This window comes from Vollenhovia emeryi, unplaced genomic scaffold (assembly GCF_000949405.1).
Source record: "Vollenhovia emeryi isolate VEMERY1.0 unplaced genomic scaffold, V.emery_V1.0 DF939151.1, whole genome shotgun sequence".
Taxonomy (NCBI): Eukaryota; Metazoa; Arthropoda; class Insecta; order Hymenoptera; family Formicidae; genus Vollenhovia; species Vollenhovia emeryi.
In genome coordinates, this window is record NW_011967215.1 from 546,941 (window position 1) to 571,388 (window position 24,448).

The 24,448-nt window shown below is 35.8% G+C and overlaps 6 protein-coding genes across 7 annotated transcripts in view; all 6 read left to right on the top strand.

Annotated features, from left to right (window-relative positions):
• The first annotated feature begins 2,431 nt into the window (after nucleotides 1-2,431).
• Nucleotides 2,432-4,068, top strand: LOC105565575. Its single transcript, XM_012018876.1, has 3 exons — nucleotides 2,432-2,533; nucleotides 2,899-3,406; nucleotides 3,770-4,068. Exons 1-3 carry the CDS (start codon nucleotides 2,432-2,434, stop codon nucleotides 4,066-4,068), a joined length of 909 nt encoding a protein of 302 aa, XP_011874266.1.
• A 2,033-nt stretch (nucleotides 4,069-6,101) lies between these two features.
• On the top strand, nucleotides 6,102-7,681 carry LOC105565504 (proline-rich protein 4-like). Its single transcript, XM_012018756.1, has 5 exons — nucleotides 6,102-6,193; nucleotides 6,370-6,499; nucleotides 6,708-6,821; nucleotides 7,186-7,295; nucleotides 7,376-7,681. The coding sequence occupies exons 1-5, from the start codon at nucleotides 6,182-6,184 to the stop codon at nucleotides 7,559-7,561; spliced, it is 552 nt and encodes a 183-aa protein (XP_011874146.1). The 5' UTR covers nucleotides 6,102-6,181; the 3' UTR covers nucleotides 7,562-7,681.
• A 5,465-nt stretch (nucleotides 7,682-13,146) lies between these two features.
• Nucleotides 13,147-14,078, top strand: LOC105565505 (proline-rich protein 4-like). Its single transcript, XM_012018758.1, has 3 exons — nucleotides 13,147-13,276; nucleotides 13,487-13,656; nucleotides 13,938-14,078. Exons 1-3 carry the CDS (start codon nucleotides 13,147-13,149, stop codon nucleotides 14,076-14,078), a joined length of 441 nt encoding a protein of 146 aa, XP_011874148.1.
• A 2,901-nt stretch (nucleotides 14,079-16,979) lies between these two features.
• On the top strand, nucleotides 16,980-18,852 carry LOC105565506 (mantle protein-like). The gene is made up of 3 exons (XM_012018759.1): nucleotides 16,980-17,198; nucleotides 17,857-18,138; nucleotides 18,473-18,852. The coding sequence occupies exons 1-3, from the start codon at nucleotides 17,187-17,189 to the stop codon at nucleotides 18,617-18,619; spliced, it is 441 nt and encodes a 146-aa protein (XP_011874149.1). The 5' UTR covers nucleotides 16,980-17,186; the 3' UTR covers nucleotides 18,620-18,852.
• A 755-nt stretch (nucleotides 18,853-19,607) lies between these two features.
• LOC105565576 (repetitive proline-rich cell wall protein 2-like) lies at nucleotides 19,608-21,009 on the top strand. Its single transcript, XM_012018877.1, has 2 exons — nucleotides 19,608-19,622; nucleotides 19,995-21,009. The coding sequence occupies exons 1-2, from the start codon at nucleotides 19,608-19,610 to the stop codon at nucleotides 20,703-20,705; spliced, it is 726 nt and encodes a 241-aa protein (XP_011874267.1). The 3' UTR covers nucleotides 20,706-21,009.
• A 1,368-nt stretch (nucleotides 21,010-22,377) lies between these two features.
• The window catches only part of LOC105565507, a 3,576-nt gene continuing 1,505 nt past the window's right edge, over nucleotides 22,378-24,448 (top strand). The window contains exons 1-2 of one of the 2 annotated variants that reach the window (XM_012018760.1): nucleotides 22,378-22,707; nucleotides 23,089-23,347. In XM_012018760.1, coding sequence (XP_011874150.1) covers nucleotides 22,696-22,707; nucleotides 23,089-23,347 — 271 coding nt within the window. In that variant the 5' untranslated portion in view covers nucleotides 22,378-22,695. The remainder of the gene's footprint in view (nucleotides 22,708-23,088; nucleotides 23,348-24,448) is intronic. The other variant, XM_012018761.1, reaches the window with a different exon arrangement.

The following is a 24,448-nucleotide window of genomic DNA, read 5'->3' on the forward strand; positions in this document are numbered from 1 at the left end:
CGTTACATCACATCTTTAATATATTATCGTATAAATAAATTTATAAGAATCTATTCAATAACAAAATTTATTTTCTACAATAATAGAAACAGATTAGAAAATGGAAAAATAATATAATATTTTATATAAGTTTTTAAATTATTGAGTATTTGAACCTCATGTGTGTGTTACAATTTCATTTTACATACAAATATGTTATTTTATTAGAAAATAATTAATAATGAAAGATACTATCACATAAAAGAAATGTATTAATAATACGTTAAATATATACATTTGTATGATCAATCTTACGAATTTTTCCATGCGTTAATTTGTATTTATTCCTTTTTTTCATGTTGAAGATGGTCCAATAAGGACTGAAACATATATTCTTTTTTAATTAAATAATTTTTATTGGACACTACAACCTTGTCTAGACTCTGAGCCCCTTTTTTATAATATGATTTTTAATTATTCTTATCATACTAGCTTTTATTATTTATTAAAATATATACAATACATCTTTGAGTATATATTATCTCACAAGACTTTAATATTGTGAGCATAGTATCTGTCAAAAAATGTACAGATATTTAATAACTAGATATTAGCTTATAAGAAAGCAATGTTAATTATGTTAGATTAAAAAACAAATCTAAATAACTTAATGTGTACTTATTATGCAAATTTTTATACATTTCTCACATTAAATGTGAAAGTAATAATAGAGATTTATTACTCAGAGATAGATTATGTATAGAAATTTGTATATAATATATCATACATATATCATATATATAACTATATATGTACATATAGTGTAATTCAAGTTACGATAGACCTTCACTTCCTTTCATTTCCGTATAATTCCCACGGACATGTTAACATACGAGATCGTAATAAAGCATAAAAATTAATATTAAAGCATTAGCGATTGATTGCAGATTACTTCCCGGAAACCTTTGTAATATGTCTTTACTTATACCTTTAAACAACTCATTTGATTTATTATTGTGTAAACCGTAATTCACTTTAGATCTTCGGAACCGGTCATAGTTCAGTAAGCTAGCAATTTTATTCCTCTTCCGTTGAAGGAGTCAAAGTAAGAAAGTTTATTTTATTCTTTTATTAATTTTGTTCTTTCATATCCAATTTTTTAAATAATTTCCAAAAGTTAAACATTTACCTGATAAATAATAGGTTATCTTTAGTATACATATAATACCGTTATTAATTAAAGTATGCACAAATAATTTATCCGCCATTTTGCATTGAATATCATGATTATGTAACATCATAATAACTTTAGCAAATTGATATAAAATTTCTCATTTTTACTGTGTTTTATATGTTTAAAAAAAATTAAGTAAATCCTGTCAGTTTCTTCTTCTAGAACACAATCCTATCGAGGCCAAATTCTGTTAGACTTTTGAAAGTTTAAAGGAAAATTCCATGAATCAGGAACGGCACGCCTGAGTTCGCTTAGGGGCTATATTTTCTTGCTAATTATCGTAATAATAAAAAATGAATGCACAGAATAGCTGGGTCGTCCACACATTCGTTATGCTCTCTTCACACATAGTTAAAATTATGTGCGTGCACAAAAATTAGTCTTTCGCGTTTCGTAATTACATCGGTATTTGTCACATAAGATTTTTATCAGTTTTGCTAGAAATAATGAGGCTAAAAGTGGTGAAAGGAAGATCAAAAGCGCGTAAATTACATTAACTTCTTTTCGTTATGTTACAAATATCTAAATACCTTTTACTTCAGTATTTTTAAGTCACAGATAATTTTTGTTGTACAAGCATATACAAAGTAAAGATTTTATGCATAATTGTAGTTTATAAGAAAAATATTTTTGGATATTTGTCCCATTATATTATTTTGTTACATATTTAAAAACAATTTAGCTATAATATTAAGTAATTAAATTACTGTATCAAATGGCGATTGATATTATATCATGGAAGAATTAGGTGCGCACTTAAAATATCAGAATAAATATAAATATTTTGGCAATAGCGAAGGACACCCTTTTCATGGTGTCTTAATAATGCGGTAAAAAGTGATAATGAAAGCACTCGGTTTAAAAAGCGATGTTAGGATAATTAAATGAAGCGTGGAGATTGACGATCTTGCGACGAACGGCCTGCAAATTTAGCAACTTCTCCATATGAAACGTTGACGCAGTGGTGAAGTGGTGGGCTGTAAACCCGGTGAACGTGGAAATCCGCGTTCGTAGACGCTCACCCGTACAGCGGAATAGGTAATGTCCGATTCGTTGCCAATGTGAAGGCCGCGAGGACACGGTCAATTATTTTCACGCGCGCGCCCACTAGGCTGCAGTGAAACAATTGCACCGGGAGGGTATAATTCGCCGCAGTACGAAGCGAGACGAAATCACATCGTCTACAGTGAAAGGCCCCGCGGTATATTAAGACGAGAAATGGCCGAAGATGTATCAGTCGTTCGAGAGACTTGCGCTACAAGCAACTTGAAGCGCCCTAATAGAAACACGTGGGAGGATGAGTGGAATCGTAAGTACCGAGTAAATTGCTGAAACGTACAACAGCGCAATTTAAAATACAAGTCTAAACCGAATTGAAACGGGATCGTAAATCCATTTGGACATTCTTTATCAAAATCGCGTTTAACTTCTCGTACGTTCAGTTACTTTAATATTAATTGAAATTAATTTAAATTAATTATTTAAAACCTTTAATAATCTTATCACAGCGCAGATAATATTCTCAATATATTTCATGAGCGTCAATATATTTAATTGTGCGAAAATTAAATTAATTACAGGAAATAATATAAAAAATTTTATACACGTTCATATTGTTGGACAATAATGGATTTTCGCCAGTTACTAATTGCACTTTCCATTTTTGTTTAATGTTCAATTTATAGCTGCTGCTTTCTCTGGTGTCCTTGGCCGCGGCCACGCCGGTGTTCGTGAACCAAGATGGAGGGCACTACATAATGCAGTTATTTAGCGGTCACTATCCGATCGATCGATCCGATCAGGAGATCGCTAGTACTTCCGGAAGCAGCGGTTATGATAGTAGCTACGGGGGTAGCTACGGGGGTGGCTACGGGGGTGGCTACGGGGGTAGTGGCCTCGGAGGTGGTCACGGGGAAGAGGCTGCTTCCACCGGCGGACATTTAGAGTCTGGCGGTGGACTCGACGGCGGTCATCAGGATTACTCTTCCGGCGGTCATCAAGATTACTCTTCCGGCGGTGGATTTGACAGCGGTCACGGCGGTGGATTTGACAGCGGTCACGGCGGTGACGGCGGCGGCCACGGATGGCAGCCAGGCTCGCTGGACGGCGGGCATAATTATGTTCACAGTGTTCCCGTCTCCGAACACGTCGAAGTAACAAAGCCCGTAGCCATACCAGTCTACAAACACATCGGTAACGTACTATTATATCGTTCCCTGGACTGCGACCTATGCTTGAAAGTCAGCTAGAATCAGCAGTTACGATGATATAAAAAGTTCCTTCATTAATAATTATGGAAAGTAAATTTTGAGTCCATAATTATACTATTACTGTTATTAATTATTTATGCCACGCTAGCAGAAGTTAATAGCTTTCCATCATTTTGTAGCGCACGTGTAGCCAAAAAGTTATTATCACCTATAGCCAGTTGTCCTCTCTGCTATGTATACACTGGAACTTTGTACATGAATATTATTTTTTTCGTTAGCAAAACTTTCAACGGGTTAAAGAACTTGAAATTTAACTTATGTCTCTCGAATAATTTGTTTTTTCCAGGTGTACCGGTCCCAAAATCAGTGCCGATAGCGGTGCCACATCCGGTAGCAATTGGTATTCCACAACCTTATCCCGTTCATATTCCTGTACCGAAGCATATTCCCATACAAGTTATAAAAACGATAGCGGTCCCGGTAGAAAAGAAGGTGCCTTATCCTGTGGAGAAGCACATACCAGTACCCATCGAGAAGCCGGTTCCCATCACAATTGAGAAACACATCCCCGTCCCTGTCGTAAAACCGTATCCCATCAAAATTCCCGTTTACAAGACCATTTACCATCACGCGAAGAAGCATTAAAACGTGCCTGCGGGGATTTCCATGGATAGGGAAGAACGCGGTGCATACAACCTAGAAGTGATCCTTAGCAATCGACATTTTTCAACTGAGCGAATTTTATCAAAGCGCATCAAAAGATTAGCGTACGTTAGAAATATTGGTTTGTGTGTGATCGAAAGAGCGATAGGATGTTCTACTCTGTACTGAAAATGTCTTCCTTTTTTTTTACATCCACGAAAAGCTACCAACAGCAGCCCGACGTTTGCTGGAAGACAAATACGCCCGTCTCTGAAAAATACCTACGTTAAATAATTTATTGAGTCTTTGAGTTGCTTAGGGTTAGTTCAGCCGCTTTAACTGCTATTCGTTTGTTCGAAACTTGCAAGATAGTATGTTAACTTTGTGAAGGAAATTGTATAAGGGCCGATCGACTTGAACCGAATTGACTGACACGTTTACCCGTCCCAACCCTCATAGCGTTACTCTCCACCGATAAGGAGAAAGTTCACGAAAAACAGTCCATGTTCGCTCCGTTAATCGAGCATTCTTCGACATCGATTTATTTTATTTTTTTTTGTATATACGTGCATTTTGTAAGCGTCGGTGCGACCGACGCGTTGTTGAGCCACTTTTTTTTTAAACATTTTGTTGTTCTGTTGCGTTTTTGAATAAAACTCTTACAAAACTAAGCACTGTCGTTGTTCTTATTCAGTGAAAGTCTGACGACGAGACAGACATTTTTACTATCTCACATATGTACCGTCAGAAAGTACTGGATCGAATTAAGATGACGAGTTCAGATATGAATGTAATTAAGGAGTATTATTTCTATTGCTTGCGATAATGATAAACGATCTGAGTTTGAGGTCCAGCATATTAATAGTTAACTGTAATAACATATGGACATTACAAATGTCTGTTTTCAGTAATTAGTGTTTGATCAGTCAATGTCCATCTAGCATCCTTTTAATTTAGTGAGCACAGGTGCACGTTCAGATTATAGAAATTACATTCTATTTATAAATCCTATTTTGTGATTCCTTTTAACACATACATCAACTCGCTACTTATCTTCGAAATTATTACGTATCCATCTTTTTCAATCTGTTAAAAGCTGTCGTATGGTTTAAGTCTCTTGCGAGTAATGCAAAGTTATCTTTTAGTACAAAGCCTAGTCATTTGTTTTTAACAAAGGCGTGGAAAATTTGCGTTGGTAATGGTACTAGTAGTCAAACAAGCATCGATTACAGTCCGTATGCGTTCCATTGCAGGTCGTAGAGCACGAGAAGTGCTGGTGACAGGCTTTCACTGTGATTTTCGATAAAAGTATGGGAATTCCGCGGAAAGTGGACGTTAGACAAGATTGATTTGCCCGCGATGGACGGGATCATCGTGGTCGCCTGCAACAAATCATCCGTGACATCGGCAGCATCGTTGTACCTAACAAGATGAATCCATCCATTCTTGTGTTTCATAACAAAAACTAACCAAGAAAACGACTAAAAAATAACCAACAAGTAACTTGTAAATAAGTACTCACGTTCGCAGAATAAAAAAACTCTTCAAAAGAAATATGAAAGCAGTATCTCTTACAAATATAATTAAAAATAATAAAATTAAATATTTTAAATACGACAATGCGTTTTAAAAGCTGCGTTCTGTTATTATTTCTCTATAATAACGTAAAAACTTTTGCGGGACTGCAGAAAATATACTTTATTACTTTTCAGAAAAAATCTTTCTCGAGTAATCGCGCGTAATATTAGATAAGTAGGGAGAATTTTTGATAAAAAAATTATGTATTCAAAACATACGTAACATTGAAAATTGAGACAAGAAAATGAGATTTATACGCAAAATTTCTTGTACGAGCCAACAAGAAACTGAAACAATAATATATAATATTATAGACGGAAATGCAAGTATTAGACATTATGTAACATTTGCTCGTAATGGTGACTGCGGACGATTAGTTCCTCAATCGAGCGATCGTTGCATCTACGGTGGGGTCATTTCAAAGAATAGTGGGGTTGCTTGTCTCTCTGTGCGGGCAGTATATAAAGTGACGATGAAAAGAATCTGTCACGAGAGTAGACTACCTGTTCACTCACGCTAGAGATACCTTAGCTAAGAAATGAAAAAAATTGTACGTAAAGGCTCACCTTTGTTAGGTAATGAGACGATCTTGTGTTTAATAATCATTGTATCTTTAACTATTTGGACTATAAGTGGATCGAATGAATGAATTTTCGTGCAACTTGTGCAGCGAACAATTCCTCGTTAATTCGAGGACCAGCAATTTAGTGCTGCTTCGTGTTTAAGATTGTGCTGTTGGGAGTCGTCGCCTGCTCCTACAGTTCCGATTGGAACCTTGGAAATCATGGCGGGCTCACGCTGGGAGAAATTTCCTTAGACCACCATGACTTGGGAGCTTTTAGCCTGGGAGGAACAGGTTTGAATATTTATTTTTGATTGCTCACTTATTACACGATTTATTTCTGAAATGTGTTTTCTAATGCACAAACTGTGCGAAAAGATAAAAGTGTAGCCACGAATTGATTTATCGCGATAATTATAGCATACGACTGCAGCTTTATCACGTAAGTGCCTCGTTACATTGATCTGATGAATAAATGCTGATAAATGGTTTCGAATTTTAGAAAGTCATTCCTTAGATTGGTTCGGAGGTCATTTGCCAATAAAAGTTAGTGATTGGCATTCGAGCATCAGCGGTCTTCACGGAGCTAATATCATTCCCACTACTAAATATATCGGTAATACGAAAAGCGTTGGCTTTAATGTACGCTAACACATTTGGATATTATTAATATTAGATAAAAATATATTTGCACATAATATAATATCCATAAGTGATTGATAATAATATAAACTGGCCGATTAGTTTTAATGTGATAATAGGACTAAAGTGCATGGAGCATTAATTGATGTGAGCAATTGATTTTAATTAATACATAATAGTAATTTAATTATATTTATATAATATAATATCGAGTGTATATATTATACTCGTATAATAATAATAATTTTGCATTACTTCATTGCCGCTTTAAAACTATTTATTGCTTATTAAACATTTTCAAGCGACTTATTTCATTGTTTTCTGTTACACAACGATAGGAATACCGACGATCCAAAAAGTTCCAATCAGCGTACCGCATCCGGTAGTGGAAACGGTCCCGCAGCCTTATCCTGTTCACGTGATAGTATCGAAGCCTGTACCGTTTGAGGTGACTAGGCAATAATTATTTTGAATTTTACAATAAACTCATACTTTCGTTATCCTTTATTAAAATTAACCTTTTCACAGGTAGAGAAGCAGGTGTTCAAGACCGTCGAAAAAAAAGTACCGACACCTGTCGAGAAAATAATTCCGATTAAGATCGAGAAGCCGGTACCATTTCACGTGGTAAAACACGTACCTGTACCGGTCGAAAAACCGATTCCAATCAAGATTCCGGTGTACAAGACCATCGTGCACAAAATCAAGCATTGATTCCTCGCGCTATAAATATACTTCTGTCTGTTGTTATATGTAATACAAAAAGACAAAATATTTTGCTGTATTACAGCACTGTGCAACGATTGTTTATTAAAACGTTACCACTAATAAAAAGTTGTTATATGTTTTTACCCAAGTACCTAATTATCAGATGCTTAGATTTGATAAAAAGTTATTTTACAATAATAAAGAGTTAATAAAGAAAAAATTATATTATACACGCAATTTTTTACACACATAACTGCTGTTGTGAAAATTATTTTCTTTAAAATCCAAACTTAACAATTATATTTAGTATAGTTTAATGCAGAAACGTTTGTATAAAAAATATGTGTTTAGTTATTTAGCCTGCTTCATTACAACTTGTCGGATATTAAATAATGACCTGCTAAAGAACTGTAATTAAATATATCTTAAGTGAGCTTCCAGTCAGCATGCTAATATATATTAGTCGTTTGACGTGAAAAGCGAAATCAACGTGCAAAAAACTGTGGCATTTAATTGATATAATTTAAATGATAACGCCACGGCGATTCCAGACTCGCCGTTTGAAATCTGGTGGTAATTTGAAGCAAGATATTAACGACAACGGTCCGTGTCGTTACTGGTATCGTTCTCGTTATTTTTTACAATCGTGTATAGCCGACTATGTGTTTTCCAGATATCCCGAGAGAGACGCCAATATTATAAAAGTATGTTATAAAAACACTACTACTCTGCTAGATGGTTCGCCGCATACTAACGAACATAGTTGTGATTAATCCAGAATAGTAATAAACAACGCATAAAGTTTCACCTTACAATTCTCGTTGGATATTAAGTCTACATGATCGCTAAACACGAAATAGTTACTTGATTGGATCCATTTAATGTGAAAATGAAGTGATGCGAGACCGGAAACTCGAATAAATATTTATTCTTGGTTGACTAACGAAACTGTATATCTTGCTGAGTGGACATTTTCCGTTTAAGCAGTTCTAAAGTAACTTGTAATAGCCGGATGCCCCGTTAGAAGGATATTTTCATAAAAATGATCTGTCTATTCTGAAACATGAAGTCTGAGTGTAAGGTAGAAGTCAAGTTAATGAAGAATTGATCGGATTTTAATATCTCGGATATTCATAAAGCCAACTACGCTCAAATGTTTAGTAAAATCATACAAAAATCAATTTGCACGTAATCATTTTGCATTTCACTTTCCGCTTCCCCTTACATGTTCATTAATTTTATTAAAATTTATACAATGAATAATTTTGTATAATAGTTTATGCTTTTGCAAAAGCAAAGCGAAAATAACAGAGCACTCGAGTGGGAAAAACCGACACGAAAGTGAAATGCAAATTCTATCTTCTATTCCTTTAAGGTAGCTGGAAGTGGAAAACTGGCGCTGCAGTCAAGCAATGCATTTTAATTACGAGATACTCCAACGAGACGGAGTTGGACAGCGAGTGTGCAGTCAAAGCAAGTTTCAAATTTAAAAAATTATGTAATAACAATTCTTCCTGCACGTACGAAGAAACACAAAGGATAATGGAGAACATCAACGCACGGCAGTGGTTTAAACTAGTATAGCGAAAGGGAAGTCTCGTAGATTGCTTCTCTCTCCGGTCGTGGTGGTGGTCTTGACCACTGTAAAAGGAGGAAGAGCGATCTCCTGCGACACGTAACGAAAAACGTCATAACGCTTCGACGTTTGGGAAGTACGAGAAATGATTGCGGTTGCGAATGTGCTATCATTCCATTTCCGAGTACCGGCATCTCACATTAAGCCATAATATCCGTTAAATCATCTTAATGGCCGTAGTTTAACGCGGTATGCATACTGTAGGAAGCAAAAAGAAGCAGTTTACTTCATTTCCATTTGGATTGCTGCGATCAACCTATAAATACAACTTTGGCGCGTGCATTAGTTTAAAGCGTACTACGATCGGTCAGTAACATTGTAATTGAACGCGCTTGTTCGATAGCGCGGGAAGAAATTGACTCCCTTCAATTATGGGAAAGCCAATTGATTGGGTACATTTGTAGATACACGCGCGTATGAGTGAGTAACCTCGGGCACAGTGCGAATAAGGAAGGCGCGCTTTAATGTACACTCACCAGCGGGCGGTTCCTCTTTTTGCGGTGGCACGATCGTGGTGATTGTTGGTAGAGCAAATCGACTTTGAACTTCACTTTCGCCATAAGCCTTTTTTCCCCGTCGCGAACTTCCTTCGCTTCCTTTTTCGACGTTACCGGCGAATTCGTTGACTTACGCTCGTTATTTAAATGCGCGCCAGAAGAGTCACGAGAATCCAGAGTAATGCTCTCTTCTTCTCTTCCTCAGTTTTTTTTTCACTATTCTTACGAGGGGTCTTCGAGCACAGTACTTTTCCATTCAGAATTTTAATCTTATTCAATTAAAACTTCCATCATATTTTTTTTCTATTAAATTGCTGATTACTAGACAATTCATACAAACAATTATTTAATTCTTACTAGTAGATCCAATTAATATTATATAAACGTTTTCATTACATGATAATGAATACAAAAAGATTTCAGGTTTTATTGTTATATGAAACAATAGTAAGAGATACAACATGCAGGTTGATTGATTTAAAACGAGGTAATTTTTGTCATGTTTAAGAAGCATGACCGAATTCATACTTTCTCTAGTCAGAGGTTGTAGGTCAGAGCTCGGTTGTTGTATCATTAGTGTACATACTGAGGAACAATTGAGAATGAAATCGAACTGGACCGCGGACCCAAACTCCTGTGAGTGACAGATCGTGAGTTTCTGCGATCGTAAATTCGTCCAATTTTCCATGAGAGTGAATTAGTGGTATCGCTTTACCGTGGACATTAATTGAGATGGTCTTCGCTTTAGAATCGCCTCGGAGTTTCTCCACGCATTAGGAACACATTTCCGTCCGCGGATGATGAACCTGCCACGTGAATAATTAACCGAGAAATAAAACTTAAAAAAATAACTACGTAAAAGCGCTGCAATGTTGCCAATATAGAACATTACAATTTTGCCGTTGACTTAAATGTTTTTGGGTAGATGTAATTTTCAATTTTTAATTCGGATGCTCTTTGTGAAATATTGCACATTCGCAATTCCAATGCATGTATTAATAAGTAAAGATAAGCTTTAAAAAATATATGATAAGTAATTGCGCATAAGAGAGAATAATAGTGTAATTAAATTATTAAAATATTTTTTAATATAAAGACATTTTTTGAAATTTGATTCCTTCTTTCCTAGTGGTGTTAATATTAACATTTTTTTTTACAGCTTGAGTCTAAAATGTGTATTTATGTGCACATAAGTGTAAATATGTAAATTTATTTAATCCGGATGCCGTAAATTCTTCTTTCGCCATCAACATGACGGATATGGCAAACTTGGCTTACTGTCAATATATCATGGATTTTTATTACTTTATCTATCATCGCATATCTTCGAGTATTGCTAATCCATTTTTAAGATTGTTTCACGCTACCTTTCACAGTCGAATGTCTTTCTATCAGTGTTCCGGCCGGAACCCTTTCACACAGTGTTTCGTACTTTCATTCTGACGTATCAAAAAAATGCATCGTCTGTCTCTCGAAGCAGGAGCACGCTTTGCGTTCACTTCCTAGTTGAGTCTAAAAACAACATACAGAGGGAACTACCTTGCTGCATGACTGCCGGGAGATTTGCATTTACGTAAGTGAACGGAAATCAAATTTGTATGTCCGAGCGCTCCTTTCCTATATTTATCGAGACGAATCAGCGCGTTGTAAAAAAGTTTCTGGCGAGTCATTCTGATCATTGTATCTTGAGAAAATTAGTAATTATTTCGAGTAATGACCGAAACATTTTGCTCGCAAATTTGGACCCAGCCAACGTAGTCATCTAACATAATTTAATTTTTATGAACATTCTACAGGGATATCGGAAAGTCTTGGAGATTGTACATACATGGTACCTTCACTTCCGGTAAACGGGACTGTGCGCGTTTACATTTGCCTAAAGCCCCTGTAATTTCTCCGTAAAATCTCCGTAATTTTCCTGCTACGGAATATTTTAACGTTTGCACGCTTGCCATACTCTTTTAAACAATCGAACTGAACCCACGGTAATCATGAAATGCTTATTTAATTTAATATTCATGTTCCGTGATGGCTTATTACTGCACGGTATCGGACAATAAAATTGGAACATCGCGAATATTCTTAAGATACATTACATCCGCTAGTTGTATAAGACAACTTGATAAAGTGATTAATGCCGCGACAACTAAAACTTTTTGCGATTAAAAATTACTGAAGTTGGATAATTGTTTTATGCAATTGTACTTTCCAAATATAAGAAAGTGAAAAAAATAAATTAAAATTTTTTAAAACAAATTTTCTAAAATAGTTTTATATCAATAATATTATGATAAAACCTAATCCAAAAATTTCCAATAATAATACTTGAAGCGTTGTAAAATGATTCATTTTTACATAAAACTTTAGAATGTAAAATTATATATTTACAGTTTTGTATCATATATTTTAATACATATTTGTACGTATATTGTAATTTTATAATACACGTCACATAACGTTATAGATCGAATTTTATTTTAAAGTCATATGTAAATTGCAAATAGTTCAAAGTAAGCTAATATCTTACAGCGTGCAAAAATTAATACAAATAAAAGTAATAGACAATGCGTTAACTATGCGCTCGTTTCTCAATTTCGCGAAAAGAAGTTTTTTGTAAGGTGGCGTAACCGAGTCACACAAATTGCTATCATCTACACTTTCTCTACTCTTAATGTTTTACAATATACATACATAATCACGGTATGATTTCCGTGCAAAAAGTACATAGTGAAATGGCTCGATATGTTCAAAGGAAGAAGGTAGTTCTTCATATATGTATATGTGTGGCAATTCTTTTGTACTTATCTTGGTAGTGTACAGTCCTTTCTGATGATAACTATTGTTGCACGATGCGAAATGCAACGTGATATATCATGGGAAGAATTGGGACTCTATCGCAGGATTATAGTGAAAGGTGGTGGAATCGAAGTCGGTATATAAAGTCGGTCTTTGAGGGATAATAGTCATTCAACGCTTGATTTCTCGTGTTCGCATCATTACTAGCCCCACAAAAGCACGTCAACATGAATAAAATTGTAAGATTCAGACACTCACTTGTATGTGTCTGCGACAAATGTGTGTTTAATGTGTTAAACAGTGTTAATTGATATAATAAAAGTGACAATTTTTTTAGATTGAAAAATAAAGAACTCTACTCGTATTGTGCAATAATAATATACTTATATAATATATACAATAGCATTAAAGTTATATTTTCAGAAATAAAGTAATTACCAAAATAGAATAATTTATAACATTTTTACAAAAATTTGGTCAAAATTTCTATAACAATAAGAATTTTGTAATTTTATGACTTGATTAATTGAAAACTGTAGATTACAGTGTCACTTAGACCTTTTACTATTAATTTCGATATTGAAAATTAGAAAAGATTAAAACGAAATATGATACCTAAGTAATATGAAAGGATTTCTTATGTTTCGTTGGTTTTCTTATGCATGCAGGTTTTCTTATGTCTTGTTTCGTTTGGCAACATGGTGTTGGCTAGCCATTTTGCCGAGGACGATGGTGGTTCAACATACGAAGAGAAAACGAAAACTGTGGAAGTTCCAATTATTAAAAAATACGGTGAGCTTATTTTCCCAAAAGTATTAATTACAATTTTTCAAGCTTCACATATCATAGCGTCTTTAATTATTCTTAGGGCTGAATAGGCATCAGACATTTTTTCTTTGCTAAATACTTCCTCTGTCACAGTGTAAAAATTTTTATTTTCTAAAGTATACACGCCTAATTGCATAAGTACAATTGCATAATTGCGTGACGACTGTGTTTCAGCTATACCTATCCCGCACCCTGTACCGGTCGAGGTTCCCAAGGAAATTAAAATACCAGTGCCCCAGCCTTATAAGGTGCCAATCGAAATCCCTCACCCATATCCAGTCGAAGTTGTTAAACATGTTGAGATACCTATTGAGAAGCCAGAGCCTGTTATTATCGAGAAGCATGTAAGTATAAGTCCCAAATTCTAATACCCTTTATTATATCATATTCTCACATCTACTTTCTCATACGTACTTTACTTATGCTTTTTAACTTATAATCAGTGCAGAAGTAGAATAAACATTTTTTATCTATACACACACACACTCTCTCTCTCTCTCTCTCTCTCTCTCTATTCTAATGTATGTATTAGAAAACCCTACGTTTATTGTGATACGACAAATCCCAAATTTGTGGTATCACAAAGCACGTATAGTATGTTAATATATAACATTTCTTTTTATAGGTTCCTTATGTTGTGGAGAAGCCATATCCCGTCTACGTGGAAAAGAAATTCCCCGTTCCAGTGGCGAAACCATATGCCGTTCATGTCCCAATCTACAAACACGTGGTCCATTATACGTCCAAGGGTAAAGGGTGGCATTAAAATTTGCAGATATTAAGTATTCCCTTATAATCGCGTTCCATTATCGAGGAATCCGTAATACAGAAAAATTCCTCTTGATTTAAGTCGGTCCGACGATTATATTAACGCGACTTTTTTATGGTATCTTGAGAATTTGTTTTACTTCAAGTTATTTTAATTATGTATGGATCTCTTAAAATTTATATTTTGTTGAGTGAAATGGGAACGAAATATTAATGCGTACGCTGTACAATCTATTGCTGCCAGGTTTTAATCTGGCAAACCGTCCTATAGATAATTTTGTTACACGTTTTTTATGTTGTTAAGTTTTTATCACTATGAAATACATATTAATTTTTTAATACTTGTTAATAAACGTTGTTATAACATCAACTGTTTTGTCACTCGTTAATTCACACATCAATTTTGGATTAAACATTAAGCGGAACGAATTCATTAAATTTATTACTTCACGCACATGAATTCTATTTTCCACAATGCATTTACAAGCTAAGTTAATTATTTCATTTTAGGTATCGAATTTATAATTCATTTCTAAAGTACAACTTCTTTTTAAATAAGTTTTATTATTTTTGCATTATTGCTTTGTTATTATTTATTACTTTCATCATATTTGCTTTCTTACACGGTATACAATAAATCTTTTCTGCACAAGAGGCCGAACAATATGTAATCTACTGTTTCGTTTCCTCGTCGACTGCTTGATTAGGATCACCTAGAAAAAAGAACCGGCTACAGCAACCGAGAGGGAGGCTCGATTCGCGCGGTCTCGATTCGCCGTAATGAGCATAGTGCGCGCGTTCTTACATCGACGTGCGAAACCACTTTTACTTGGGATGTACTTTCACTGTTCCGCTCGGCGATAGCATCGTGCACGATTCAAATCTTCAGGTCGGGATCCCACTCCCTCTTGCAGTCGTGCTACCACACCCTCGGCGTTGGTGCCTTTCATAAATCCTTACTGCTGCAGGCATCGATCATCCGCGTCGATCTAACGCAGCCACGCTGTGACGTCTTTAACCATTGACCACTTGCGTCGTTGTCTTTTGCAATTTGTGATCCATTGCAAAAATATCAAACATTCTTCTTTCTTTCTTATTTACAAAAGTACTTTGTTATTAAACGTATAAGAGAGAGTTTGTGTACAATGCTTTAAGAAATTTCCAGCTGTCGTTACTATAATAACACACGAAGTTAAAGAGAAACATGGTTTATGTGTCTAGTTTTTTAATTAGCTCTCGATTAGCTTGTTCTTGTTATACGAGATAATTTTACTAGATCAAAATTGAGTTAAATTTTATTATAAGAAGAAAATTAAATATGAAGAAATTAAAAATGATCAAATAAATTGAAATGAAGTAATACAGTTAGGAAAATAAGATGTACTCTCACTGTATTCTGTTGGTTGCGTGAACGTCGGCATTTCGGCGAATTGCAACCATGCAATGTTTATTCACAGATTGTTGAACAAGTAAACTAGACCATGACATTACCACATTTACGTTGATCTTTGTCTCACGTTGATGCACGCAACTTGGCTGCGAGCATGAAAGAACTGCGCGTGCAACAGCACCGGAGAGGCTCTCTCCTTAAATCTGAGAATCACTTTATCACCTGATTCATCACGGGAAGAATAACCCATTAAAAGCGGTGGAAGCGATGGTAAAAATGATTAAGTGTGCACATTGTCATTATATAAAGTGCGCTTATATTTGCCCCCTTTTATCTTCTTAGCAGTAAGAACTGAAAATAGCGTAACGACTCACAATATATCTTCACTGCTAAAGTCATTAGCCCTGACTTTAGTTTATGATGATTCCCGGTTTAGAAGCTGTAATAGCCAGTGAACAGATGGAAAGTTTTATACGCAATGATCTCCAAACTTTTTTGTCAATTTCAAATAATAATTTCAGTCACTCTCTCTTTATCGTATCTTTAAGTTTCGTGCTTTAGCTTCAGCCATTCAAAATACTCTAAACAAAATATAAATAATCTCGAACTTTACTGTAGAAATTTTTCAAATATTATATAATGTTTTAAATAAACTTACACACACATACACACACAAAGATAAATAATAACAACTTTAATCAAAGACTAACTACTGTATTTTATAATATTTTTTATATAAAAAAAGTTGAAATTATAACATGTGCTCCGTGCGAATGATGTGTGTAAATTCTCCTAATATATTAATTACACTCACTGTTACCCAACTAATTAATCCAGCGGACTATATGTTGTGTATGCGAAATCTTTATCTTACCTCAGAACTCGGCATAATATAAAAATTATTTTCTATATATTTATTTACGATAAATGAAGAACAAACAAATTAGAGTTAAGTAACGCTTCTAAAATATTGTACGTTACCGAAAATTATGTAACACTGTTAAACATTAGCATAAAAAGATCGATTTCAACTTAATCGAAAAAAAGGATTTGTAATTAAAAATCTACGCGTGAATTTGACTCACCTCACATGTACACACATTTTATTGTACAATCTTATTTATATTGATACGAAAAATTACATTCATGCATTGATTAATGCGATAACTTTCAAAGACTTCCGTTCATTAAATATGATTTCGCTATAATTACCGCTATAAAATATATTCAAAATTAGAGGCAACAGTGTTAATTAGAAAGTGTTACTTTGTCGTATCTTTATATTCTGCGGTAGGTGCTACTGTCACGACACGTTCTTATTATTTATGCGCGTATAATAGTCTTGAGATCATTAATACGTGGACGGATAGCTTGTTACCTATCCAGAAATCCTGGGTATGAGTATACCGCAAATTACCCTAACGCCGTGTTTTGGTAAGGCGCATTCCAAAGTTGGTGAACGTCGGGAAGATCGAGGTCGAGATCATACTCTCGGCGTCTATCGTTATATCCCGTGCAGACAGACGCAGCCGACATTTGCACGTGCAAACGTGCACCTGAATACAACGAATAGCGAGACGTAATGAGGAGAAGGGAGAAAGTAGTGTATATAAAGAGGTGGCCGTGACTTTGAAAGCATCGTAGAGTCTGTTGCGCGTTCTACGGACAGGCATCGCAGAATCGATTCCCGACGGTGTTTTCGTGATTTCGCAAATCATGAAGCTTTTCGTGAGTACTCCTTCCGTTATTAGGTCGAAAATTATACTGTGCATTTGACAGCTTTAACCGTTATCTATCGTTGCATTACGTTCCCAGAGGAACGATTATTTTTTTTACTCACAAAATTTAATTACTTATTACTGTAGTTTATTAGCAGACGATATTAGTTGATAATTTTATGCAATTATATACTTTGATTGTTATTTAGTTGATTTATTAAAATTATATTTTAAATAAATCTTTTTCTAACTAGACGTATTCTTTTGTGCATATATTTCTTCTAAATTATACCACCTATTTCTTGAAAATTGTAACAACAAAATTTTAATTTTAACTTGGTCCTCGTAAACGTTGGGCGAAAGTAATGTTTTGTAAGGAAACGTATAAAAATAAATTTCGCTTTCCACGCGAAGGGCAATTAAGTCGATGAACGAGGCAAGGTTGCAATTTCTTACGAAATTATTGCACTCCGCGTGACACCATTCCGAATATGGTTCGCTAAGACGATTAGAAAAACGAGTGATCTGCGCGTTCAGCTAGATATAGCTATCTCGTGAAACTGTCCAGAAGAAGAGATTACTATCGCGACTAGAAAGTTACGAATTGCCATCTCGGCGACATTTTACTTTGGTGCTTGGTGACTTTAATGACTCACTTCCATTTGTAGGTGCTCGCCACAATGGTGGCCGCAGTGTGGGCTTCTTACGAGGAGGAGCACGGTAGTAGCACCTATCACGAGACGTCTAAGCCAGTGGAGATACCGATCTACAAGAAATACGCGATACCAATCCCGCACCCGGTCGCCGTCCCAGTTCCACAGCAAATTAAGATTCCCATACCTCAGCCCTATGAAGTCCAAGTCGCAGTTCCACATCCGGTGCCCGTGGAAGTTATTAAACACGTTGAGATACCTATAGAGAAGCCGGAACCATATGTTGTAGAAAAAAAGGTTTGTATTAAAAAATATTTTTCTTAAAAGTTAATAATTGCATACGAAAGTTGTAATAAACGAAGAAAAACATTAAGATACAGACGCAGAGTTCGTGTATTTAATATGATGTGATTTTTACTTTGTGTGATATTATAAAATATATTACTGTCTTCTCGCACGAACAAGATAATTATAGAACATGTTAGATTAAATTCGAATTGTATTCTTACAAGTCGGGACACTGAGCACACATCTTAATAAAATATTAAAAGAGATCGGTTAACACAAAATGTTTTATGCTTTGACAGTATCGTTAAACTTTGTAAATGTCTTTAAATGTATTGCGTTGTAGATACCATACGTCGTTGAGAGGCCGTATCCAGTGACAGTGGAGAAGCACTTTCCAGTGCCAATACCTAAACCGTATCCAGTTCACGTGCCTGTGTACAAGCACGTTTTCCACCATAAGAGTTCAGGACACGGCTGGAAAAAGCACTGATTCATAAGTTTGGACGATTCTCTTCAGTAGCCTTATGCCAAAAATAGCGACAAGCGTTACACGAACAACATTAGGTCGTAAGCGTTGTGATGTTTGTATATAGTTTATTAATATAAATCTAACATTTATATTTGTTATGTTTAAATAAACTCTTTCTTCTTATACGCGCATGGACTTATCACTCTTTAAATGCCAATTGATAGAGAATTATAAAATAATTAATTGCATCGTAGATATTTAATTTGAACCATTATTAAACTATTTATATTATTTGGTAAAATAATTGAATTTTGTTTTTTAAATAATGTAATAAACGAAGTAGTTACTTAAAAAAGTAATATTATATATACATAGCAGAAATGTATATAATAAAATTATAAAAATACACATTGCATAAATTATTTGGATAAATACGATATGTACACGCGTATAATAGTACCTTTTTTATCAAGTCTTCCTTGTGCATTTTTCAAAAAATTCATAATCTCCGAGATTTTAACGCTCCCGGCAACGTGGGGTTGCATGTAATAAATACTTCAGGCGCGCGTGATTTTTTGCCAAAACGCGAAATGCATCCGTAATTATTATAAATTATATACGTCACAGTTTCCCCACGGGCGGCACTCCGGGCGATATTTCGCGATACCGTGTCCGGGTTGTGTGGCAGATTGGCGTGTCCACCGCGTGGATAAACGACGACGAATAATGTCAACAACGCAATGTGTCGCCATGCCCGAGGTGGTCACTCACTCACGTCGTCACAGAATTTATTCAGGAAATACCGGGGCGCGTACGATTGCATCATGTATCTGGCGACCGCTTTTTACGCCGCTTAAGGGAATCACATACGCCTTCAACAAGAAACTTGCCCTCTCTAAGTGGAGCAAAAGTTTATAAAACCGAGGACTGCGAGCGATGCGTTTCTAGTTTGGTCCAGAACTCCTGATCTATTGGTCGCAAATCAACAGGAGGAAACAGGAGGGAAATCATGTTCAGGCTACTGGTAAATATGTCGAGCATTGCCCTAAAAGTGGATGTAAAATTGCTCAAGCCCTTTTTATTTTATGTGTTTCAAAGTTGACGATAAATTACAAAATTAGATTTCGAGCTTTCAGGTCAACTCAATCTCTGTAGATGGCATTTAATATTAATTTTTAAGAAAACCATTTATAGTCAGCAAATATATAACATAATACTCGCAAGTGTGATTCTTCAAAATTAAAATAAAAGACGGTTCTCAAACACATTTAAAAGACGTTAAATATTTTACGCAATCCTTACCTGGGTTTGTATAATTAAGCTTACAGCAAGTATTTTTCCATGTCATTTGTAATAATCTGGCACTGAATAATCGATCCTGGGTTCCAATTCCTAGATACCGTGCCTGTTATGGCTGTCAACGGTGCGCTCGGAGACCGGGATGCACACGGGCATGCCGGTCGAGCCGCTGATGGATAAAATGTCAGACGCCTCGATGCTGAAGGCTAAGAGAGAGTCCTACCACCAACCTTGTGAACCGCTCTATCCGCACGATTCCGACGCTTACCCGCCGCCGTCGGTCTACGTTAAACCCCTGATCCAACCAACCTACTTGAAAAAGGAGCTAGGTTTAGCGCAACCCTTAGCTCACTTGCAGTACGTTCAACAGCCGCACGCCTACCCCGCTGTGGTGCCGAAACCGACGATCACGTACGTGAAACCGGTGACGCCCGCGGTCAACTATCACGGGGTGCAGCATCAGTCGTTGCAGTACATCAAACCCGTGATGCCCATCTACCAGAATCCCATGCTGTCCTACGCGCCGATCTACCAGAAGCCGCTGCACTACGCGCCCATGTACCAGAGCCCCATTTACCACGACGCGATGCCCAAGATCTTCCTCAAGAAGTACGAGGAACCTGTCTCCCCGATACTCTATCAGAAACCGCTGGTTCACGCGCCTCCCGTTCACTATGCGACACCGAAAGTGGTGCACGTGCAGGCGCCACAGGTATCCTACGTGAAACCTGTGGTCCACGCACCTCCATCTGTGTACGCCCCGCCGCCGGCTCACAATTCCATTATAGTCAAGCCACATTGTCTGTAAATCGCTTGATCGCGCGCGACGTTGATATATCGAGCTCCGGAGAATGATAGAATCTCTAAATGCGTTAAAGATTAAACGATCAACTGGCGATTTCTATGTCTTTCACGGCGGCTTTGATCAATCTGCATTTTGTAAGCTGAAAATGTAAGGCGAAAAATATGAAGAATGAAGTGCAATGGAAAATTGTAAATTACAAGCATTGTATGTACCGGAACGCATTATGTTTGTACATCGATACAAATCGTGGAATGCTACGAGTTATCAATAAAGAAGAAAGTGAATTGTCAAAACTGGCAAATTTGATATGTGTAATAGAATTATTCTTCTTTCTTTATTTCCTTTTATTAATTCTTTCTAAATATTACGATTCGTTTTTCTTGACGCTCCAGTGTAAAACAGACTTTTAGTAATAAGAACAAAATTTACACTGTGGGTAAATCATAATTTATAATTTAAAGTATAAAAATAATTGCATATTTAATTAACATTAACCGATAATATTAATATAAAACCTATTCGTATACAAAAATTTAAAGAATTATTATAAATTTTAAAGAAAATCGCATAACGCAAGTGATTATAATTTTTTTCTTTCTATTACGTAGGAAAGATGTAATTATAATCTTCCAATAAAAAATAATAAATTCATCATGAAATTATTTACAAAGATGTTTATGTGCGCTTTTGCGGTACCTTTTTGTCTGCGAACATGCAAAAAGTTTTGATATCTTGCCAAAACTACTTCGTGCTCTAATTAACTTCAGCATGAATTATTACATAATAAACTCACTCGCTAAATGAAAAACTGGGCAAAGTAGGACATATCAATAAATTTTTATTGAAGTAAATACTTCAATTGTGTATTTTTTATTATATTACAGCTAAAAAGTATTGAAATTAGAAACATTCTTTAAAATATCAAAAAAAGCGGATATTTTACTGCTTTAATCAACATTTTAAAATCTCAAGGTTCACACGAATAATTGTTTCGCTTCTTAACACTACGCAATCTTCATTAATCTTCACTAAAGAGATAGATATCGTGTTTCGAAGCATAAATCTTTATTCTGCGTATCCTGATACGCTCTTGATAAGATTTAAGTAAAGATTATAAACGCTGAACGAGACCTTAGTACCGAAACTTTCCAACCGTGAAATATCGCTACTCTTTCAAACTTTCATCTAGGGAACCAATTATGCACAGAAATTTCATAAGCTCACAATTACGTTACGAAGTTACGGACTTCTTCCGCTTAGACTAAGATTGCGTCGAAATTTTAATTCTTCAAATCACGAAATCCCGCCATCACGAAACTTTTTCGTTTGTTCTCAGGAATTGAATCGCATCATTAAATATTACAAACCATAATTATACAGCTTAAGTCGTAGTTATAAAACACAAATATACAATTACATGTAATTTCATCAATTTCAGTTAACAAGATTTCGTTATTAGTGGATGGTTCAAAGGTCACTGTAAAAATTTGCACGAAAGAAGAAACGGAACTGCTTGCACGGCAAGTACGGATCGCCGGAGGACTTTTCTTCTCGTTTTGTCACGCCAGAAATCGATTGCATAAAATCGAGACCTACTGGGGCTGGAATTAACAACGGGTCGGCGAGCTTTCCACCTATATTCCCGGGGATTTCGAAGAATCGCGCAATTTCATCACTCACTTACGTGCAACACCGCTCGGCCGGGGTTGCATAACTCGGCAATGAAACTCGAACAAACTATCTCGACGTTTTGAAATGGCCTACACATGCACATTTGCGGGCGTAACCGGCCGGTTTTCTCATACCCACGTACAAGCGCTACGTCGCGTCCACGTGAATCCACGCCATGAAGAACGAATTGTAAACATCCGCCCATGGTACATAATATTCACATAAAACTTGCGCAATGTTACGCGGCCACCGTTGTATAAAATAAGCGTCCATGGGAAGATGCTTTCAGTAGAGCCGACAGAAGCCGAGAAGTGAATTCATTATGGTTAACCATGTAAGTGAACGCTGAAGAGCTTGTTAAAGAAAACAGTGGGAACGCAATTGTATAAAGAAAAGACTTCATTTTATAATGTCTCTTCATTCGTAGTTTTATTGTGTGCATAAAGGCTGCATATAATTTACCTCAATCCTTCGTACTGCGCGGAAGTTGTCGCGATGAATAATCGGGAAAGGCGACCGATTGAATCTAAAATGATCTAATATTTTTCACGTCAATTTATTTGCAAATTATTGTTTAAAATAGTGCGTTAGTACTCGGCGTTAGCTCGCCTCGAAAGGTCGTGCGAATTGAGACACGTTAATGAAGCTAATACAAAAAGTTTAAGCAACCTACATCTTTTTCCTCACAGTGTATTTTAAATTTGCTGTGTTCCAGTTGTTTCTCTCTCTATTGGTAGTCGCCGTTTGCGAGGCGGGGATAATAACGAATGGGGACCACTCGCATCACGCGGTTTACCACGGCCATGGCGCTACCAGTTATCAAAATGTGCAAGTTGACAATCACGATACTATAGTGGTGCCTGCGAATTACGGAGATCCTGCAGAGATACATGACACTTTGGAGCACCATCACGAGCCAATCATTCCAATCGTTGAGTCTCACAATGATATAGATCACATCGTGTCTCATTCCGGTAAGTCAAAACGTGAATTTGCAATAAATCGATCATACTCGTAAAAAAGCTATATTTTACACAAATGTAATTTTCCTAACGAGTTAACAATGCTTGAGAAAGAAGATATACAGCACTAATAATTTGAGTTAATGAAGATAGAAACATTATAATTTAATATCGTTCAGAAGTAGCATAATTTCTCAGATATTGGTTACTTTTTTCTTACCTGTAATATTGTAAATCATAAAATTAAGGCTCCGATAAAATATAATAAGTTTAGTCTTCACAATTAATCAATGTGTTTGTATAAAAGAAGACTGATTAGGGCAATGTGAGCCAGTACCAGATTTTCGGTAAATGTCATATATTAAAAGGATAACTTATTTAACAAAATTTACATGTAATACAATGATATATAATAAATAGGTACGTTTCGGTCACTATATGTGACCCTCTACAGCCAATGTGTTGTTCTATAAAATAAACTTCGGTTAAAATAATTGTCTGACGCGAATCGATGAGTCACTTAGAAAATAATGTGTCGTTGAACAGTCCTCGGGAATTGTATATATTGTCCGTAAAAGTAATACCTTATTTTAGATGTAAGTCGGAAAACTATTTCTTCAACTTCTCCTATTTCGCAAAACATGTGGGCGATGCGACACTTAGCATGGTATCAGAGCGGCAAAATCATGATATGTGACATAGAAGAGTCGGTCTTTTATATGTTATACGAAGTGTCTCGTGTTATAGTCTGTATTCTATCTGTATTCTTTTTCTAAGTGACTCATCGATTCGCGTCAGACAATTATTTTAACCAAAGTTTATTTTATAGAACAACACATTGGCTGAAGAGGATCACATATAGTGACCGAAACGTACCTATTTATTATACAGGGTGAGTCTTTCCATATCCGACAAAATTTTTGAGAAGGTAGAACGGATCGAGATGAACGGAAAAGTCCTGTACCATTTTGCAATTTTCGTAATAGTTAACGAGTAACTAATTATTAAAAATCGTTGTCTTAGGCCGGCCTACCGCCCAATTCGAGCGCGTGGCAAGATGTGACCGCCTAGCGATCGATATTGCTATGCGCACATCTCGCCACGCGCTCGAAT

Bases quoted from the DNA above. Each gene is read 5' to 3' on its own strand.
- LOC105565575 (XM_012018876.1), top strand. From the start codon at position 2,432: ATGGCCGAAGATGTATCAGTCGTTCGAGAGACTTGCGCTACAAGCAAC. The intron at 2,534-2,898 runs GTAAATTGCTGA...TTCAATTTATAG, and splicing joins AGTGGAATCGTAAGTACCGA to CTGCTGCTTTCTCTGGTGTC. The intron at 3,407-3,769 runs GTAACGTACTAT...TGTTTTTTCCAG, and splicing joins ACCAGTCTACAAACACATCG to GTGTACCGGTCCCAAAATCA.
- LOC105565504 (XM_012018756.1), top strand. The intron at 6,500-6,707 runs GTTTGAATATTT...TTCGAATTTTAG, and splicing joins TTTTAGCCTGGGAGGAACAG to AAAGTCATTCCTTAGATTGG. The intron at 7,296-7,375 runs GTGACTAGGCAA...ACCTTTTCACAG, and splicing joins CGAAGCCTGTACCGTTTGAG to GTAGAGAAGCAGGTGTTCAA.
- LOC105565505 (XM_012018758.1), top strand. From the start codon at position 13,147: ATGCAGGTTTTCTTATGTCTTGTTTCGTTTGGCAACATGGTGTTGGCT. The intron at 13,277-13,486 runs GTGAGCTTATTT...ACTGTGTTTCAG, and splicing joins TCCAATTATTAAAAAATACG to CTATACCTATCCCGCACCCT. The intron at 13,657-13,937 runs GTAAGTATAAGT...TTCTTTTTATAG, and splicing joins CTGTTATTATCGAGAAGCAT to GTTCCTTATGTTGTGGAGAA.
- LOC105565506 (XM_012018759.1), top strand. The intron at 18,139-18,472 runs GTTTGTATTAAA...ATTGCGTTGTAG, and splicing joins CATATGTTGTAGAAAAAAAG to ATACCATACGTCGTTGAGAG.